Source organism: Globicephala melas, chromosome X (assembly GCF_963455315.2).
Source record: "Globicephala melas chromosome X, mGloMel1.2, whole genome shotgun sequence".
Lineage (NCBI taxonomy): Eukaryota > Metazoa > Chordata > Mammalia > Artiodactyla > Delphinidae > Globicephala > Globicephala melas.
In genome coordinates, this window is record NC_083335.1 from 27,028,338 (window position 1) to 27,049,373 (window position 21,036).

At 39.8% G+C, this 21,036-nt stretch overlaps 1 protein-coding gene across 4 annotated transcripts; it reads left to right on the forward strand.

Moving 5' to 3' along the window:
• Window positions 1–652: 652 nt before the first annotated feature.
• On the forward strand, window positions 653–20,165 carry NKAP (NFKB activating protein). 4 transcript variants are annotated; one of them, XR_009560715.1, is made up of 10 exons: window positions 653–1,184; window positions 4,144–4,224; window positions 8,684–8,754; window positions 8,936–9,073; window positions 11,550–11,613; window positions 13,559–13,668; window positions 13,766–13,841; window positions 14,037–14,148; window positions 15,200–15,349; window positions 18,400–18,537. XR_009560715.1 is itself a non-coding variant. In XM_030849771.2 (9 exons), exons 1-9 carry the CDS (start codon window positions 796–798, stop codon window positions 18,572–18,574), a joined length of 1,254 nt encoding a protein of 417 aa, XP_030705631.1. In that variant the 5' UTR covers window positions 653–795; the 3' UTR covers window positions 18,575–20,165. The 4 variants fall into 4 exon arrangements, 2 of the variants coding, with proteins under 2 accessions (XP_030705631.1, XP_060148421.1); XR_009560714.1 differs by lacking the exon at window positions 18,400–18,537 and having other exon boundaries at window positions 14,037–15,014; window positions 15,200–15,327; XM_030849771.2 differs by lacking the exon at window positions 14,037–14,148 and having other exon boundaries at window positions 18,400–20,165.
• Window positions 20,166–21,036: the final 871 nt, after the last annotated feature.

Consider the following 21,036-nt stretch of genomic DNA (forward strand, 5'->3'; position numbering starts at 1 on the left):
TACAGAATTTATGACCTCTAAGCTAACTGGCCAATGTGGGGCTTAGACATTGTAGCTCTCCACCAATTTAGATAAACCCCCTTTAATTTGCTTGGAATTGTAAAGAAAAAAAAAGTGTGTGTGTGTGCACGCGCGCGTGCACGCGCACTTATACATACATACATAGACACATTTATTTATTTACTTATTTAGTTACAATGTACTTATTGTTCATACGGCCGCTCAGTGACATGTGTCCTGTGGTCTGTCGTCCTTCCCTTCAACTATTTCAACTCAAAGCTGAAAAAAGTACAAGGTCTCGGGCTTCCCTGGTGGCGCAGTGGTTGAGGGTCCGCCTGTCGATGCAGGGGACACGAGTTCGTGCCCCGGTCTGAGAGGATCCCACGTGCCGCGGAGCGGCTGGGCCCGTGAGCCATGGCAGCTGAGCCTGCGCGTCCGGAGCGCCTCTCACTGGCCGCAGCAGTGAGAGGCCCGCGTACCGCCAAAAAAAAAAAAAAAAAAAAAGTACAAGGTCTCCAGTAGAGCTTAGATTTGAGCAGCCTCAGTCGGAACCCGAAGGATGAGCCGATCTAGTTGCCCCACGGCTTCTTTATACGGATACACACATCCCGTCCCATTGGCAGGACCGCCTACGTCCGGGGGAAGGAATTTGCCGACGTACTCGGAACTGTTTCCAAGGTTTTCTCGGGCTCGGGTGGTGTCGCGGTTGCTGGTCCTGGGAGCCAAGGCAACGGTATCTTCCCAGCTCGCGAGAGCGCCCTCTTCTCCCACGGCTTCGGGGACCCAGCAACAGCTATGGCTCCGGTGTCTGGCTCCCGCAGCCCGGAGTGGGAGGCCTCGGGCTCCGGGGGGAAGAAGCGTCGCAGTTCTTCGAAGAGCCCTAAGCCCAGCAAATCCTCTCGCTCCCCGCGGGGCCGCCGCTCTCGCTCGCACTCTTGCTCTCGGTCCGGGGACCGGAATGGCCTTAGCCATCAACTGAGTGGCCCCAACCAAGGCTCCCGAAACCAGTCCTACCGCTCCCGCTCGCGGTCACGCTCTCGAGAGCGGCCCTCCGCGCCGCGGGGCGCCCCTTTCGCTTCTGCCTCCTCGTCCGCCTATTATGGCGGCTACTCACGCCCCTACGGGAGCGACAAGCCATGGCCTAGCCTCCTGGACAAGGAGAGGGAAGAGAGCCTGCGGCAGAAGTGAGTGAGACGAACGTACCTTATCTTTCGTGAGCCCACCAGCCTTCAGTGTCCGATTTATCGTTCATCTTGCTCCCGACTATACCCATTTCGCTCTCTCTCCCTGACTTGCGCCCATTTTCATCCCTTCCTTCAGTCCACCCACGATAACAGCTTATTCGCCTTTTCTACTCTAGGTTTTCACTCATCCCCGGGCCCCTTCATCTAGTGCGCTGGCCTCCCGCAACCCCCTCCTGCCTCCTGGCTTGTAGCGGACATGGCCAAGAGCCTCAGACGTCCCGGAATTATAGCATTTACTTGGTGTGTCGTTATCATTCGTGAGCATGTTTTATTCCCCACTAGACTGAGCTCATGGAAAGTAGGAGCCCGGTTTTATTGATCACAAAATTCACCGTGCCTAGCACTTTGTAGGCGCGCAACTTTTGCTTGTTGAATGATCAAACAGGTTTGAGATGATAGGGTAAGTGAGTGGAATTGTTTTGTAGCGATTTGGGAAGGGTTGAGATTAAGGCTTAAATTGGAGGGGAGGAAAACCTCTGAAACAAGATGTTTGAATAAATGTAGGAAAAGTGATCTGCTAAACTGTAGATTGGACTACACTAAGAAAGATCTTGTTAAGTGGTCTCAATCTTGACCATGAAAAATTAGGTCAGGGTGAGATCAGATCTCTAATGAGACTGAGTATTGGAGTGGAAAATGAATAGTTTAAGAAGGAGAAAGGAAAAGGGTTATAATTATTGCTTTGTAAGTTTAAAAAATTTTTTTACTTTTTAAAAATTGATTTATAGTTGATGTACAGTGTTTTAAGTTACAGGTGTACAATATAGTGATTCACAATTTTTAAAGGTTATACTTCATATATAGTTATTATATGCTTTGTAAGTCTTAATATCTAACACTTATTGGTTGTTAAATTGTGTATCAGTTACTGTACTGAATGCTTTACCACACTGTATGTGTTTTTTAAAAACCAAGAAATTAAAAAGTATAACAGGCATTTAGGAGCAGGTTAAGGTTCCAACAGGTGAGAGATGTCTTCATGAATCTTTTTCTTCCAGGAGTGGGAGGTAATAAAATGTAGTGATGAAGAGGACAGGCTCCAGAATCAGACTGCCTGAGTTTGAAGCCATCCTTTGCTGCTTAATAGTTGTGTGACCTTGGGCAAGTCACTTAACCTCTCTGAGTTTCATTTCTTCACCATTTAAAAGGGGATAAAATAGCACGAAAGCTTTTTAAGAGTTGTAATGACTTAGTGCCTGGAACATAATAAATAGTCCTTAAGTGTTAGCTGTTAGTGTTCTGGGCATGGGAGCAGAAACAGTACAAACAGTCCTGAGTTAGGTTGGAGACCTACTTTTCCAAATTAGAATTTCCAGAAAGTTACCCCCAGGCTGTGTCGATCAAAAAGCATCCAGTTTTCTTATTAGACATTCTTCACCAAAAGATGTCAGAATTCCTTGGATGAAATTCGCATTTGTACATTTAGAAGATAAATAATTTATCTTAAGAGTACAGATGAAGTCAGGTGGTGGGAGGGATAAGAACTTGACTGCTTGTTTTTTTCAGCCTGTCAAGCATTCTTTGTCCTATATGTATATATTCAAAATTTGGCTGTAAGTATGTCCCTTATTAGATTTTTTTTAATCTTTATTGGAGTATAATTGCTTTACAATGGTGTGTTAGTTTCTGCTTTATAACAAAGTGAATCAGCTATACATATACATATATCCCCATATCTCCTCCCTCTTGCGTCTCCCTCCCACCCTCCCTATCCCACCCCCCCATCCCATCCCTCTAGGTGGTCACAAAGCACCCAGCTGATCTCCCTGTGCTATGCGGCTGCTTCCCACTAGCTATCTGTTTTACATATGGTAGTGTGTATATGTCCATGCCACTCTCTCACTTCGTCCCAGCTTACCCTTCCCCGTCCCCGTGTCCTCAAGTCCATTCTCCAGTAGGTCTGCTTCTTTATTCCCGTCCTGCCCTTAGGTTCTTCATGACCATTCTTTTTTTGTTTTTTTTAGATTCCATATACATGTGTTAGCATAAGGTATTTGTTTTTCTCTTTCTGACTTACTTCACTCTGACAGACTCCAGGTCCATGTTACTTCAAGTGGGAAACCTGAATCTGACTCTGCCTGATTACACCTTTTACCCTGAATAAAGAAGAAAAATAATTTATTTTTTAAAAATCAAACCAATTATATTTATTTTGTAAGGTTTTTTTTTTAAACAAGTAGCATCACAGCAGCTAAACTTTGAGGAATTAAGCCTTAGTTTTTTTGTGTTTTGTGTGTGTGTTTATAAGTAATATCAAAAATTAAGAGAAGAAATCACAAACATAAGACAAAACAAAAAATTTTGTGTCTTCCAAGAGTAGATAGAGGATTTACTCCTTTTTGAAAAAGGAATTAAAGGGAAATCAGAGAAAACAAGTGCTGTATCTTATTGAGTACAGTTTTTGTCAAATAAAACTTTTCTTTCACTTTCAGAGCTCCTTTTATTTTCTACTTCTAATGCTTTGTTGTTATTTTCTTCATTAATTCCTGAGTTTCTGAAAACAGAAGTTTTGACCTTATCAAAAGTAAAGAATTCTCTTTACTTTCATAAGGATACATAAACAAATGAAGTTATTTCCAAATGTAAGACTGTCTCTGTCACATATTGCAGAAGGTGAAAGGAGCAATTAGGAGCTATGTCATGCATGCGGTGGAAGGACAGCCTCCCAGGCTGAATTTCTGGCCTGGCCTGTCAGGCTCTCTGTAGTCTGTACCATTTGATAGTACCGTCAGAACATCAGATCCTAAGTGTTGAGTTTACATTTAAACCAAGTTTTTATTAGTTTAAAGTTTAAACTGTAAAGGGAAAATGGAACTTAACTGGACTCCTTTGACTTTTATTATATATTTAGGAAACAGTTTAGCCATGGTGTTATAATTTACCTGCTTATCTCTTCTAGGAGATTAAGTGAGAGAGAGAGGATTGGAGAATTGGGAGCTCCTGAAGTATGGGGACTTTCTCCAAAGAATCCAGAACCAGAGTAAGTGATTTAAAAATATATTTTTTAAATGCAACATTTGTTTAAATCCAGAGTCTATTGTCAAATTTTTTGTTAAGAACTTTAACTACAGCTCTTTTTTTCCCTCTTTCTTGTGATTTATGCTCTTCTACTCGTTAAGTTTTAAAAAAATTGAACATACCTAAGGATTAAAACATGCTCCTAGTGGATTTTAGCATGCTAATTGTTCTCTTTAAGTTGTAATTCATGAGGTGCTAATTTCCTATTCATAGAAGGGTTCAGTGTTGAAACAAATACATTTATATTATTTTGAATTATTTTTTCTCAATCCCGTAACTGATTGCATGTCAGACATTAGCATTACAAAGCGTTTTTTTAAATGAATATACTGATATGGGTTTGTTTAGTTTCCTGCATACAGTATTGTTGAAGGCCTAATGCTTTTTCTTTTTGCCTATTTTTTTTTCTCTTTGGTGTTGTTCATAAGCTGCTTCTTCCCTCTCCTTTATTTCTGTGTTTTCTTTAGATTGAGTTGAGACAATGTGCTTGACAGGTAAACCTGTTATTTGTAACAGGGTGATAAAGCATTATTATCTGAAAGTTCTTTTTTCTTCTTAAAAAAATTATTTTTCCCACCACCTGTTTTTTTTTTTTTTTTTTTTTTGCTGTACGCGGGCCTCTCACTGTTGTGGCCTCTCCTGTTGCGGAGCACAGGCCCCGGACGCGCAGGCTCAGCGGCCATGGCTCACGGGCCCAGCCGCTCCGCGGCATGTGGGATCTTCCCGGAGTGGGGCACGAACCCATGTCCCCTGCATCGGCAGGCGGACTCTCAACCACTGCGCCACCAGGGAAGCCCACCTGTTATTTTTTTTATTGAGGTATAATTGACATACAGTATTAGTTTCAGGCATACAACATAATGATTTGATATTTGTATATATTGCAAAACAATCACCACAATAAGTCTAGTTAACATCCATTACCATACATAGTTATAAATTTTTTTTTCTTGTGATGAGAACTTCTAAGATTTACTTTCTTAGCAACTTTCAAATATGCAATACAGTATTATTTTATTTTAATTTTTGGCTGAGTTGGGTCTTTTTTGCTGTGCATGGGCTTTCTCTAGTTGCGGCGAGCGGGGGCTACTCTTTGTTGCGGTGCGCAGGCTTCTCTTTGCGGTGGCTTCTCTTGTTGCAGAGCACAGGCTCTAGGCGTGCAGGCTTCAGTAGTTGCGGCTCGCGGGTTCTAGAGCGCAGGCTTAGTAGTTGTGGCGCATGGGCTTAGTTGCTCCGCGGCACGTGCTTCTCGGACCAGGCTCGAACCCGTATCCTCTGCATTGGCAGACGGATTCTTGACCACTGCACCACCAGGGAAGCCCCAGCATTATTAACTGTAGTTGCCATGCTATACATTACATCCCCAGGACTTATTTATTTTATAACTAGAAGTTTGTACTTTTTTATACCCTTCACACATTTTACCCATGCCCCACCCACTGGCAACCATCATTCTGTTCTCTGTATCTGTGAGCTTGCTGGTTTTTTGTTTTTTAGAGTTCACATATAAGTGAGATTATATGATATTTGTCTTTCTCTGTCTGACTTATTTCATTTAGCAAATGCCCTCACAGTCCATCCATGTTGTCTAAAATGGCAAGATTCTTTCCTTTTTAAGGATGAATAATATTCTACTGTGGTGTGTGTGTGTGTGTGTGTATTTCTCACAGTTCTTTTTTATCCATTCATCTGTTCATGGATATTTGGTTGTTTCTATATCTTAGCTATTTTAAATAATGCTGCAATGAGCATGAGAATGCAGATATTTCTTTGAGATACTGATTTCATTTCCTTCAGATATATATCCAGAAGTGGGATTGTTGGATTATATGGTAGTTCAATTTTTAATTTTTTGAAGAACCTCCATACTGGATTCTATAATGGCTGTACCAATTTATATTCCCACTAACAGGGTACAAGTGTTCCCTCTTCTCCACATCCTCACCAACACTTGTTATCTCCTGTCTCTTTGATAATATTCATCCTAACAGGTGTGAAGTGATATTTCATTTTGGTTTTGATTTGCATTTCCCTGATCACTAGTGATGTTGAGCATCTTTTTATGTACCTATTGGCCATCTGTGTGTCTTCTTTGGAAAAATGTCTATTCAGATCCTCTGCCTATTTTTAAATCACATTGTTTGTTTGTTTGCTATTGAGTTGTATGAATTCTTTATATATTTTGGATATTAACCCCTCATCAGATGTGATTTGCAAATATTTTCTCCCATTCAGTAGGTTGCCTTTTCATTTTGTTGATGGTTTCCTTTGCTGTGCAGAAGCTTTTTAGTTTGATATAGTCACACTTACTGATTTTTGCTTTTGTTACCATTGCTTTTGGTGTCAAATCCAAAAAATCATTGCCAAGACCTATGTCAGGGAGCTTACCACCTATGTTTTCTTCTAGGAGTTTTATGGTTTCAGGTTTTACATTCAAGTCTTTAATCCATTTTGAGTTAATTTTTGTGTAATGGTGTAAGATAGTGGTCCATTTCATTCTTTTGCATGTAGCTATCCAGTTTTCCCAGCACCATTTATTGAACCGACTGTCCTTTCCTCATTGTATATTATTGGCTCCTTTATCATAAATTAATTGACCATATATACATGGATTTATTTCTGGGCTGTCTGTTTTGTTCCATTGATCTATATGTCTGTTTTTATGGCAGTACCATGCTGTTCTGATTTCTGTAGCCTTGTAGTATAGTTTGAAATCAGGGCGCATGATGCCTCGAGTTTTGTTCTTCTTGCTCGAGATTGCTTTGGCTATTCAGGGTCTTTTGTGGTTTCATGCAGATTTTAGGACTGTTTGTTCTATTTCTGTGAAAAAATACCATTGGAATTTTGGTAGGGATTTCATTGAATCTGTAGATTGCTTTGGGTAGTATGGATATTTTAACAATATTAATTCTTCCAATCTGTGAGCATAGAAAATCCATTTCTTTGTGTCTTCTTCAATTTATTTCATCAATGTCTTATAGTTTTCAGTGTACAAGTCTTCCACCTCCTTGGTTAAATTTATTTCTAGGTATTTTATTCTTTTCGATGGAATTGTATTCTTAGTTTCATTTTCTGATAATTCGTTATTAGTGTATAGAAATGCAGCGAATTTCTGTGTATTGATTTTGTATCCTGCAACTTTACTGAATTCATTTATTGGTGCTGACAGTCTTTTGGTGGAGTCTTTGGGATTTTCTATATATAATATCATGTCATCTGCAAGTAAGGACAGTTTTACTTCTTCCTTTCCAATTTGGGTGCCTTTTATTTCTTGTTCTTGCCTAATTGCTCTGGCTAGGACTTCCAATACTATGTTGAATAAAAGTGGTGAGAGTGGGCATCCTTGTCTTGTTTAGCTTTTCACCATTGAGTGTGATGTTAACTGTGGGCTTGTCATATATTGTCTTTATTATGTTGAGATACTGAAACTTGTTCTAACAGATGCCTTTAAAATACTCAAAGAGGGCTTCCTGGTGGCGCAGTGGTTAAGAATCTCCCTGCCAATACAGGGGACATGGGCTCGAGCCCTGGACCGAGAAGATCCCATGTGCCGCAGAGCAACTAAGCCCGTGTGCCACAACTACTGAGCCTGCACTCTAGAGCCCATGAGCCACAACTACTGAAGCCTGCGTGCCTAGAGCCTGTGCTCTGCAACAAGGGGAGCCATCGCAATGAGAAGCCTGCACACCACAACAGAGAGTAGCCCCTGCTCGCCGCAACTAGAGAAAGCCCGCGCGCAGCAACAAAGACCCAACGCAGCCAAAAATAAAAATAAATAAATAAATTTATTTATTTTAAAAGAATACTCAAAGAATTAGAGTTGAAAGGAATCCTAAAAATAATTTTCTAGGCAATTTCTAAATTATTCCAGATGTGATCTTCAGAGGAAGAGACTGTGATATGGAAATTCCCTTTTTAAGCTATTGTAGAATGTTAATAACACTCATTTTTAGAATTCTCTTACAACAGGATGAAATCTCTGTAGCTGTAGTGTGTTAGATTCTTGCTCTGGGGAGACAGAACAGTTGCTGCTCTACCGTATGTCTGTTCCACAAGTAGAATGAAATTATGAAGTCTTCCCTCAGCCTTCTTATCTCCAGTTTCTCTCCTCTTCCCTTATGGTTCCTGTTTCCCTGCATTTGCCTTGTGGTTTCTTCGAAAATATAAATCCTTCATGCTGCTTTCAGTGTGAATAGCATTTTGTTAACTCGAAAGCTTTATGCAAATGTAAATGATTATTCTACTATTATGAAGGTGGTTGGCCGATAAGCTGTACTGTTACAAAAGCAGTCCGGTGCTGGCTTTGAATGGTTCTTGGACAATCAATTTGTTACTGAAAAATTTTAAGTATGTATTTTTATACTCTGTGGTCCATATTTTATCACTTTCCTGATTCTTACTACAGTTTTCTTTAAATTCAGCTCTGATGAACATACACCAGTAGAGGACGAAGAGCCAAAGAAAAGTACCACTTCAGCTTCTACTTCAGAAGGTATTTTTTAAATATAGGACTTTTTTATTGAGAAGTTTAAAAAATACGTTTATAAATAGTTGAACATTAGACTTTACTCAAATCGCCTGTCATCAATTCCTTTTCAGTATTTTTAATACAATAAAATTGATGCTCAGAAATACTTCTTTAGAAGTTAGTTTTTTATTTGTATTTTATGTAGAAGAAAAGAAGAAGAAGAAGTCTAGTCATTCAAAAGAAAGGTCCAAGAAAAAGAGGAAGAAAAAATCATCTAAAAGAAAACACAAGAAGTATTCTGATGATAGTGACAGTGACTCTGATTCTGAAACAGACTCCAGTGGTAAGAAAGCCAACATCCTTCTGTGAGCCTTACTTCAAAACTAGTTGTACTTCCTTGAAAGCTTATTTTAGAAGCAGGTTCTTAAAAACAATAATAGCCAAGAGTTTTGAACACTCACTGACTTTGTGTTGGGCACCCTGCTAAGTGCTTGATATGCATTATTGCTATTTAATCCACACAGTCACTGTAGGACACATCTTAGAGATGGAGAAATGGAGGCCCAGAGCAGAGCATTAAGTACCGCACCCAAGGCCACACAGTTGGGATTCAGACCTAAGCCGTGTGACTCCAGATTGGTTGTGTGTAGCTGTACAAGGCATGTGGCACCGAACCATGTTGGGGTTAGTCTGTGAGACGTGTGGTGCTAAACCAAGCCACAGGGGGCTGCCTCAGCCCAGTGGAGCAGCTCTTTTGTGAGATTCTCACACTTAGTGGGCACCTTTGTGCAATTTTCAAAAAGGTACACCATAGGGGACTCCCTCTGGCCAGCAGCTGATTTATGTATCACACTTCCTGTGGGGCGGCACATCACAAAAAAGTCACCTTTTTGTGCCTTCTCCTGGCTGATCACTGACAGAGGGTGCCTCCTCTGGGGACACGTTACACTAAGGCACCCCTTCCTCTGATGTCACCTGGGTTTCCTGGCCCTCACTGTCACCTTTCTTCCTCACTGCTAGAAGCCTGAGCTTTCTTGAAGCGCAGATCTGAGCATGGCGGTCCCTACTTAAAATCCTTCCACAGTTCTCCATGGCCTTCAGGGTAAAGTCAGATCCCAATTGTAGAGGAATAACTGAGGACATGGAAAGGAGACGTGACCCATGAACCCCTCGGCAGACTGAGGGTTAGCGAATAAGCCAGAACTGCAGGCAGTCCTGGATACTTTGGGCGCTGATCCATGAAATGACCTCAGTATAATCAGAATGATGGGAACACAAGGAGATGTCCTTGTGCTGCTTGTGAGCTCAAGGATGAAGCACGGCATGTCTTCAAGAAAGCCCACTGTTGCTTGTCTAATCAATACAAGCATATATTGCTGCTTTGGCATTTCTGGAATGTTAAAATTTTAAGTCTTAAGATGTAAACATAGATAATGCTTAAATAAAAGTCACCACAGCAGGATGAGACGGCGCTGTATTGCCTGAGCGAGCAGCAGCCCTCTACTGCTGTGCTTCTGCACAGTTCATCTCGTGTGATGAGCTTACTTTCAGCCCTGTCATAAGAAAACTGCAACACCAATTGATCTCTCACATCACACGTACCCTGTGGCTCTCCTGCAGCGTCCTCTTTGGCCTAAGGATGACTTTCCATCTCCTTGATACTGCACGTCCTTTCTCTTGACTCTGTCGCTTGATACAGAGAGTCCGTCTGCCTACAATGCCTGGCTGATGACTGACAGAGGGTGCCTCCTCTGGGGACACGTTACACTAAGGCACCCCTTCCTCTGATGTCACCTGGGTTTCCTGGCCCTCACTGTCACCTTTCTTCCTCACTGCTAGAAGCCTGAGCTTTCTTGAAGCACAAATCTGAGCATGGTGGTCCCTACTTAAAATCCTTCTGCAGTTCTCCATGGCCTTCAGGGTAAAGTCAGATCCCAATTGATCTCTCACATCACACGTACCCTGTGGCTCTCCTGCAGCGTCCTCTTTGGCCTAAGGATGACTTTCCATCTCCTTGATACTGCACATCCTTTCTCTTGACTCTGTCGCTTGATACAGAGAGTCCGTCTGCCTACAATGTTGGTCTCTCCCTGCACGTGGCTTGGCTTACTCATTGCTATGATGGGCATGCATTACGTTTGTAATGAAACTGATTTTAAAAATAACTAGCTTAAGAGTCACCTTTTCCTGGTCAACCATTCCTCAACCACTATCCCCAAATCAGCCTGATTTTGAGACTCCTCTGTATGCCCAGAGCACCCCATGCTTCCCTCTCACTCAGATTCGCCTCTTTCCCTGTGTCTCCTCCACTAGAATGAGCTCCTGGAAAGCAAACCCCCAAACACACACATCATGAAAATACTCAAACACTGAGAAAACTAAAGGGAGTAGTATAATTAATGCCATGTACAGTACTTGTCACTCAGGTTTAACATTTGTTAGCATTTTGACGTATTTGCTTCAAATAGGGATTTTTTTGTTCAGATAGTCAAGGCAAATTACAAATATCACACTGCCACCCTAAATATTTCTGTATACACCTCTAAACAATAAGGACATTTTTGTATCTAACCACAATACTATTATCTCATGCAATAAGGTTAATAATAATACCCTATATAACCAAATGCAACTTTAATTTCTATGTCCCCCGTGCCTAGCACATTTTCTAACAAGTAGAAATAAACGTTTGAATGAATTTGAATGAATTAATTTCTCTGTAACAACAAATGGAAGAGTAATAAGATATTTATCTACTCAAGAGTATTGGGGTTTTAGAGTTAAAAATTTTTTAAATTATAATGTGCTTTAATTTGCAGATGAAGATACAAAAAGGAGAGCAAAGAAAGCCAAGAAAAAGGAAAAGAAGAAGAAACGCAGATCGTCTGTTTTTTTCTTTAATTTTTATTATGGAAAAGTTCAAAAATATAGAAAATTATATAAAATAGTGTAATGGACCTCCATGTAACCATCACCCAGCTTGAACAATTATCAACTCATTGGCAGTCTCTGCTGCCTACCCCCCCACTATTTGAAACCAATACCAGATATCATTTCATCCATAAAGCTGCGAGTTTCTCTAAAAGATAGGCATTCTTTAAAAAAAAAAAAAAAGTACAATACTGTTAATCCGCCTAAAATGTTTAACAGTAATTGTTCATTCAATTCTCAGTAGTTTTTGGTATAGTTTATTCAAATTATGATCCAGACAATGTACATAAATTGTGATTGGTTGATATGTCTCTTACATCTCCTGAAATAGGTAGCTTCCCCTTCCCTTTTTGTTCCTGCAGTTTTTTTGTAGCAGAAACAAAATCATTTGTCCTGGAGGGTTTCCTGCGGTATGGATTTTGCTGGTTGTATTCTTACAGTGTTCTTTTCACATGTTTTCTGTCCTTTGTATTTCCTATAGATTGACAGTTAGGTCTAGACACTTGATAAGGTTCAGATTTGAGTTTCTGGCAGGAATACTTCATAGGCGGTGCTGTGTACTTGCAGCAGGAGGCAGATAATGTCTGGTTGTCTCTTTTTGTTATATTAACTGGCATCACTAGTCATTGTCTAGGTCCCTTATATCATTGCCAAATGGTGATGGTCTACTTCTGGCTTTCTTTCTTCATGTATTAGGTAGAATAATTCTATATGAGAAACCTACCCTTATTAACTATTTGGTTACTCTGAAGTATAGTTGGTATAGTAAGGGCAGAATAATTGCTTCCTTTTTTTGTTTTATGAGTTTTCAAATAAATGAGTTGGGGTTTTTTAGTATCATTATGAACCCAAGAATTCAAACATTTGATGTATTTTAATCCATTACACTGAAAATTGTTGATGTTCAAATTGGTAAGAGCTGTTTTTTTTTTTAATTTTTTAAATAAATTTATTTTATTTATTTATTTTTGGCTGCATTGGGTCTTCGTTGCTGTGCGCGGACTTTCTCTAGTTGCAGTGAGCGGGGGCTACTCTTTGTTGCCGTGCGCGGGCTTCTCATTGTGGTGGCTTCTCTTGTTGAGGAGCACGGTCTCTAGGCGCACGGGCTTCAGTAGCTGTGGCACGCGGGCTTCAGTAGTTGTGTTTCACGGGCTCCAGAGCGCAGGCTCACTAGATGTGGCACACGGGCTTAGTTGCTCCATGGCATGTGGGATCTTCCCAGACCAGGGCTCGAACCCATGTCCCCTGCATTGGCAGGCGGATTCTTAACCACTGCGCCACCAGGGAAACCCAAGAGCTATTTTTTAAACTGCTTTATTTCTGCTATCTTTCTACAACATGAGAACTGTATTTTATTGTTCCCTTAGGGATCTTCTTTTTTTTTTTAATAAATTTATTTATTTTTGGCTGCATTGGGTCTTCGTTGCTGCGCGCGGGCTTTCTCTAGTTTTGGTGAGCAGGGGCTACTCTTCGTTGCAATGCCTGCGGGCTTATTGCGGTGGCTTCTCTCGTTGCGGCGCACAGGCTCTAGAGCACAGGCTCAGTAGTTTTGGCGCATGGGCGCTAGAGTGCAGGCTCAGTAGTTGTGGCGCACGGGCTTACTTGCCCTGTGGCATGTGGGATCTTCCTGGACCAGGGCTCAAACCCGTGTCCCCTGCATTGGCAGGCAGATTCTTAACCACTGTGCCACCAGGGAAGCCCCAGGATCTTTTTTTTATAGTGAAACATGATTTGGTTAAATAAGTTAGATTTTTTTAATTAAAGTTCTTCTCTAATAAGTTTGAATTAGCTGAGCATCAAGATCATTTCAGTCAGTCCTTCATTGCCTTGAAAAAAATAAGATGCCCTTTAGCATGGGAATATTAAATCAATTTATATCAAATTATAATCATTACAGGAAGAAATATAAGAAAAAGAAGTCTAAGAAGAGCAGAAAAGATTCCAGTGATTCAAGTTCTAAAGAGTCCCAAGAAGAGTTTCTGGAGAATCCCTGGAAGGATCGATCAAGTAGGTTCTTCTGCTAGACTTCGACTCAGAACAGATAAAACATTAAATTAACTGATTAGTCAAAATGTGAATATGTTTCTGAACATCTTTTGTGCAGAGCCTGAAGAACCCTCAGATTTGATTGGCCCAGAGGCTCCCAAAACACTTGCCTCTCAAGATGATAAACCTTTGAAGTAAGTAAGAGTGTGTTTATAATCTCTAAAGTACCTTCCCAAATGTATGGTCCTAACGTCCTCTTCCAAGCTTATCTTCCTCTACTCCCTTATTTAGACGCCAGGTTCCAACTGAGCTGAACTAAAACTTCCCTGTATTCACTGTGCACTTTCACCTTATTTCTTCCCCCAATGTGCCTTCCCTTCTTTCCCCAGTCCTGATTTCTTTACTACCCCCAATTTCTTCCTGTTAAAATGCTTAACATTCTTCAAAGCCCTTTTCAAAAGGAGGGGGCATATGCTGATTGCTGATATCGTCCCTCCACAGGTAGGTGTGATTCCTACCCCTCTTTATTTTTTATTTCTTTATTTTTTACTTTGTTTTATTTATTTGTTTGTTTGTTTGTTTTGGCTGCATTGGGTCTTCATTGCTGCACGCAGGCTTTCTCTAGTTGCAGCGAGTGGGGGCCACTCTTCATTGCTGTGCACGGGCTTCTCATTGCGGTGGTTTCCCTTGTTGCAGAGTACAGGCTCTAGGTGCACTGGCTTCAGTAGTTGTGGCACGCAGGCTCAGTAGTTGTGGCTCGTGGGCTCTAGAGTATAGACTCAGTAGTTGTGGCGCATGGGCTTAGTTGCTCCACGGCATGTGGGATCTTCCCGGACCAGGGATCGAACCCATGTCCCCTGCATTGGCAGGTGGATTCTTAACCACTGCACCACCAGGGAAGTCCTCCTACCCCTCTTTAATCCTTTAGTCCTCATAGCGTTTTCTTTCTTTTGTGCAATGTGTTACATATTCTACGTTGTATTAGTGTTATATCCTTATTAATATGTAAGTGCCATAAGAACAGAGATTATTTTTATATTACAAGCTTTGAGTTTAATAGCTATTCAAGAAGAATTCAATGAATTGAATGAAGCGATGGTAGTTTTCAAAGTCCCCTTGAATGAAAGTTATTTGAGAACCGTTACTGTATAGCATTATTATTGGTTATAAGTCTAATAAATATGTTAATTTGAGATATATTATTTCTTTACTTTTTTTTTAAAGGGAAAAAGGTAAAAGGAGTTCGCTGGAGGCAGAAGCAATAAAGGCAATACCTGTGGGGAAAATTGATCCATAATTGTAAACCATGAATATATGCTCACTAACATCAGTTCTTTTATTCTTCCAAAGTATCTCTGCATTTCTGGGTTAGTGATATAGGTCACAGTGCAGTGTTCCCTAGTTAAGTTGAAGTAATTTACATTGGACTTCCCAGCATGCTGCCCAGCAACTGTTATTCCTACTGTTCTCTGAGAGAAATGGTTTTTTGTGCTCTCTTTAGATGATGAACTTTTTATAATGAACCTTTTCTGAATTCTATATTACTTCGTAGCTATGGCCATGCTCTGTTACCTGGTGAAGGTGCAGCTATGGCTGAATATGTAAAAGCTGGAAAACGTATCCCACGAAGAGGTGAAATTGGCTTGACAAGTGAAGAAATTGCATCATTTGAATGCTCGGGTTATGTAATGAGTGGTAGCAGGTATGTTCTTGGCATTGAGGTCAGTTTCCTTTCTCACTACCAAAATTATATTTTGGTGACATTTTCATTAAGTGACCATTCCTAATGAAAAGAAAAGTATAAATACAGGCTTAATATTGGTTTTGTTAGTATAAATGTAGTTGTCTAAAATTCCAAGTAGGTATGCAACTCGGCTGTGTCTCCAACTTCAAAGAATCAGTCTTTTCAGTGTCCTAATCCATATTTTGGTACAGATAGTTTATCCTCCGGAGGATATAGTTAAATTCAGGTATTTATCACTGCCCCACGAGGAATGTGGCATTCTGGTAGTTAGGAAAGCATTTACATAAGACAGTGTTTCCTGTTTTCTGAGTTTGCCTCTAGTTCTCTGTGGAGTCAGAGAACTTGGACTCTCTAGTTCTCTGGACTCAGAATGAAGAGCAGAAAAGGATTATGACAGAGATCAGTTTTAGCATGAGAAAAGGAATACAAAATTGGGAAGAGAAAGCAAAGTCCCAGGAAGAACAAGGAGAGTGAACTAATAGGGTATCAGTACCAAGATCAAACTGAATTTTGGATTTTTTAAAACTTCATAAACTTTTAAAAGTGGGTAAACATTTTTAAGTGAAATTGGAGGCAAATATTTGTGGAACCCCTGAAGCATCTCCAGAATCTTGGAATTCTGAGGACTGATATTTGAAAACATTATATCTAAGGACCAGTAAGACAAGAAAAAGAAATTAGAGGCATAAGAATTAGAACAGAGGATATAACACTGTCATTTTTTGTGAATGATATGATTTTTTACATAGAAAATCCTAAAGACTCTTCAGATGAATTACAGATAATAGGAAGGTTTAACAAATAGTTGGATATAATGTTAACACCCAAAAATCAATTGCATTTCTATGTACCAGCAACAAAGAACTAGAAAATGTAGTTAAATAAAAAGAAAACATTTATAATAGTATCAGAGAATATGAAGGACTTAGGAATAAATCTTCACAAAAGATGTCCAAGACCTTTACAGGGAAAACTATAAGACATTATTAAGAGACATTAAAGAAGACCTAAATAAATGGAGAGGTATCATGTTCATGAATAGGAAGGCAATATTGTAAAGTTGTCAGTTCTTCCAAAATTAATCTGTAGATTCAGTGCAGTTCCAATCAAAATCACAACTGAGATTTTCATGAAACGTAATAAGATGGTTCTAAAATTTATATGTTAAGACTAGCGGGCCAAGAATAGCCATCTTACTTCTCTGAAGAAGAGCAGGAAGGTGATTTGCCCTACCATATATGAGGGCTTATTATGAAGCTTGCAGCACTTTGGAAAGAGTGGCATAACAAATGAACTGTTCAACGGAATAAAATACAGAGCCCAGGGGCAGAGCCATACATGTATGGAACTTCGTTATATGAAAGAGCTGGTATGTCAGATCAGTGGGGAAAGAATGAACTAGGCAATAAATGGAGCAGGAAGAAAATGGTTATCTGTATGGAAGAAGCTGAAAGTAGAACCCCATATCACCATATTTAAAAATCATTGCAGCTAGATCAGGAGTTAAACATCAAAAACAACTTTAATACTCTTAGTATAAAATAATGAGGAGATTTCTATTAGATCTTGGGGTGGGGAAGCATTTCTTAAAGAAGACCAAAAAAATGCACTAACTATAAAATAATATATTGATAAATTTGCCTGAGTTAAAAATAAGAACTTTTGTTCATCAAAAGACATCTTAAAATAAGTAAAAAAGACAAGTTCCAAGCTGGGATAAGATCTTGTAATACACACAACTGATAGTTAGTATTGAGAGTATTTAAAGAATATCTATAAACAATCCAAAAGAAAAGTGGGAAAATGACACAAACAGGCATTTGTCAGAAGGAAAAAATATATGGCCTACACATACAAAAAAGATGTTTGTTATCATTGGAAATGGAAATCAACATATGGAAATACCATTTTACAGCCATTTGATAGAGAAAAGTTCAAAGTTCTAACAATTCCAAGCATTTGAGAGGATGTGGATCCACAGGCTCTCTTAAGTGTTGCCAGTGGTGGTATAAATCGGTACAACCATTTTGGAAAACATTCTGACATTATCTTGGAAAGTTGAGCATTCACATATTTTATGACCCAGCAACTCCATACCTACATACCCAAGAGAATCTTTCCCATGTACTAAGAGATGTGTACATTGATGTTTATTACAGCATCATTCACATGGCACTTTCCGTTCCAGATAAACTACTCACTATACCCTGAGCAACCTAAATACATTGTCATCTCCTTGACTTACCACCTGCCACTCCCCCACCTTCACACTAACCTGAAATGATTCTCCCCTCTTTTCCTTACTCAGTTTGCTCTGTTTTTCTAGGCATAGTTGAAGCTTCATCTTGAATTGATTGTGCAGGATTGGGTACATATACATAAAAGAGGCAGGTTTTCATGAAGTTTTCCTTCTAAATAGGCAGATCTTTTGAAGATGATGTAAAAGTTTCCCTCTGCCTCGACCCCTATACTTTACTGATTTGGTCCTTGTGCTAAAATCCCTTCTTTCTTTTCTTTGAGCTGCAACTGAATTCTAAGGAAGTTAAATCCACCCACAAAACTCACCCAAAAATTCAGTTGTAAATTTAAACCTGGTTCTTTTGGTTGTATGATAAATTAGAACTTTGGAGAAGTTCCACCTGCTAGATGACAACTTAAATCTTATCCTACTATCAAGTCTACATATCACTTAGGAAGTTTAATAATTTGCCTGTTCCTAGTTGTTTTACTGGAAATAACAGAACCAGACTTAGGCCCTTAGTATTTGAAGTTAATAACATTCACCCTATTGACAGAACCGCAGAGATCATTATTTGAATACTAGAAATGAATCAAAGGACATGTCAGCAGATAAAATGAATGATCTTTTGAAAATCTAACCCATTACAGAAACAGATTCTATTTGTCGGCTTTTTAAATAGACTACTCTGTATTAAGAAAGGATTAGTGAGGAAGCACTATGAAAATAAGTACTGAGAAATTAAGCCAAAAAATAAAATTATCTCCAGGCATCGCCGAATGGAGGCTGTGCGACTGCGAAAAGAGAACCAGATCTATAGTGCTGATGAGAAGAGAGCCCTTGCATCCTTTAACCAAGAAGAGAGACGAAAGAGAGAAAACAAGATTCTGGCCAGCTTTCGAGAGATGGTATACAGAAAAACTAAAGGGAAAGAGGACAAATAAGGATTTTCTGATTGTTCATCAGACATTTTTAACAACAAAAAAGAAAGTTTGGGTTCCATATATACACACAAAAAGATTATCATGATCTGAAAAAGCTTTACAGTGCTACTGTGCCTTCTATTTAATTCTTTCAGTCCTTCTATAAAAAGCTGCTTATTGATGTAACTTTAGCAAGCTCTTTGGGTTATTTTGGATTGACCAGAACAACCTTCTGGTTTAAAAATCCAAATTATGAATGAAACTCTGCTGTGTTGGGGGAGGTGGCATTGAGAGAAGGTGCTGGTGAGGTGAGAAACTGCACTCTCACACCACGGGACAGTGCTCCCATTAGCTCTACATGGTGCCCACTCCCCAACCCGTACCAACTGAACTTGGGAGAAATTATCATCCCTCTATGTTGAAGGTGTTATAAATGGACTTGATAGAAACACACAGGAGGCCACTTTTGTTAACAAAATGAAGGCATGGCTGAAAAAAGCAAATCTGGAATTTGAAGGTTGACTTGTATATTACAATATTATTGTCAGCTCTGGAAGTAATGTGTTTTGATTTTAGTCCCTACCTCCACCCCAAAACCAACAAACCAAAAAGCAAACTAACCCACAGACTTGTTGAATTGAAAACGTGAACATTAGTTTTAAAATTCTTAATAGGCTAATTAAAAATGGTTATTTCAAATATAAAATATTGGGAAGTCTCCTGTTGTGCCAGTGTAAGTATACATTATTTCCATCTGAGCTGTGTTTAGATCATTATTTGAATACTAGAAATGGATGGGAGTCAACAATGATCAGGAGTTTAATAAGGAAAAATATAATGAGTCATTGTTTTCATTGTTTTAACTTGGTTGCTTCATAAGGATGAAGCTAAAATGATGTTAAACGTTTTTAAAGTCTGTCCTTTGTAATAAGCAGATTTCATTTTAAGCATTGTTAAACTTTTCAGTTTATTTTTTACATCTGTCATTCAGTTTAATCTGTAACTTCATATAGAACCCCTCACTTTCTCACTTTTTTATGGCTACTGTTGGCTTTTAAGTTTGGAGGAAATGGAAAATTCTGGGACTGTGAGATCGTGATCTTTTTCCTTCCCTCCTTTTGTTAAAGTTTAGTTGTTAGGACATACGAGCGAAGGGGGAGGGGATAGTAGAAGTTTTGACTGTTTTTGTTAAGGTTGTTTTGAGCTGCATTATTATGTGCCTAGGATAAATTTAAATTATCTGAGTGATGGGGAATTTCTGACTTTGCTGTTATAAAATGCCCTCTCTCCTTATAATAGTTTAAAGTTTTTTTTTAAAAAAAGTTTTTTCTTTTGAAGAGTACACTGCGTTTATTTAACCCCATAAATTATAACATCTTAACACATGTAAAATTTTTGTAAAGTGCTTTGAAAGATATATATTTTTTTTAACAAGTGGAAAATAATGTTCTTTAAAATACATCAAACTTTTAGTGGAAAATGATATTACCAGAAGCATGTAAGGATTTGTTCATCCTCTTCAAGAAATGGGATTTTTATGTAAAATATATATGTAGCACTGAATGCCAAAATGATGGGTATGTGTTATTGGAATTAAAAATGAGACTTGTTAATAAACCTATCGGGATGGTGTCTTAAGTCAAGAACGACCTTGAGAGGGGAGAGGGAGGGGCGTTGGGTAATCAGTGCTTCCGGAGGTGAACTTCCTTGCCTTGTGATAGGTTTGAGTTAGTGGTCAGGACAGTCATTCAGACTGACAGTCCCTCAAACTTCTGCGGCTTCAGTGACAGGGACAGGAACGTGGTTGACTTGAACATTCTTCAGGCAGCCAAAAAGATTTCCACGCAGGAAGCTTCAGGGTTTTCAAATTAGCTGGGACACCTCCAATGTGCAGATGCTCCTGCGTGTGGGCAGTGGGGATGGGGGGTGCCGTCCAGCGGTGGAACTATAGTCTGCGTCCAGTTTCAGGTGCAGGATGTGCTGTTTTATGGTGACTGTCACTGAGTGCCACTGTCTGTCACACAGAGATTGCTTTGGTGTGACCGATGTCAGGATCCCACCTGCCTCACTGCCCACAGAGGCCATGACCTTTCCTGCCTCCATATAAACACATAAGAGCTCCCTGGGTTGACTTCCGATGTGAAATAGAATTCCAGTGAGACTTTTCGGGCGAATGCTGAAAACAAGCTTAAATTCTGGCCCCAAAAGCACGGAGTTAGCTAGGATGACATGACCTCCTTCTTGAGAAAAATAGATGCCTTTCTCCAAAGAGCCATCCAAGCAGGGAGACACCCCAAAGCTTGCAGAAGCGGTGTCCAGGGGTTTCAAATCCAACTGAAAGTTCCTCAGGCATCCCACAAAGCTGTTTTGGGGGAGGGTCTTTGGTTTTCCTGACGGAGACGATCCCAGGTAAACTGGTGCTCTGAGGCTGACGGTGGATTTTCCGGGCAAACTTCCCTCCCGGGCCCTCAGACCATCCACAA

What these genes read in the sequence shown, in the direction of transcription:
- NKAP (XM_060292438.1), top strand. Translation starts at nt 796, where the DNA reads ATGGCTCCGGTGTCTGGCTCCCGCAGCCCGGAGTGGGAGGCCTCGGGC. An exon ending in CCAAAGAATCCAGAACCAGA is followed by an intron (nt 4,225 to 8,683) that starts GTAAGTGATTTA and finishes CTTTAAATTCAG; the next exon opens with CTCTGATGAACATACACCAG. An exon ending in AAGAAGAAGAAACGCAGATC is followed by an intron (nt 11,614 to 13,558) that starts GTCTGTTTTTTT and finishes TAATCATTACAG; the next exon opens with GAAGAAATATAAGAAAAAGA.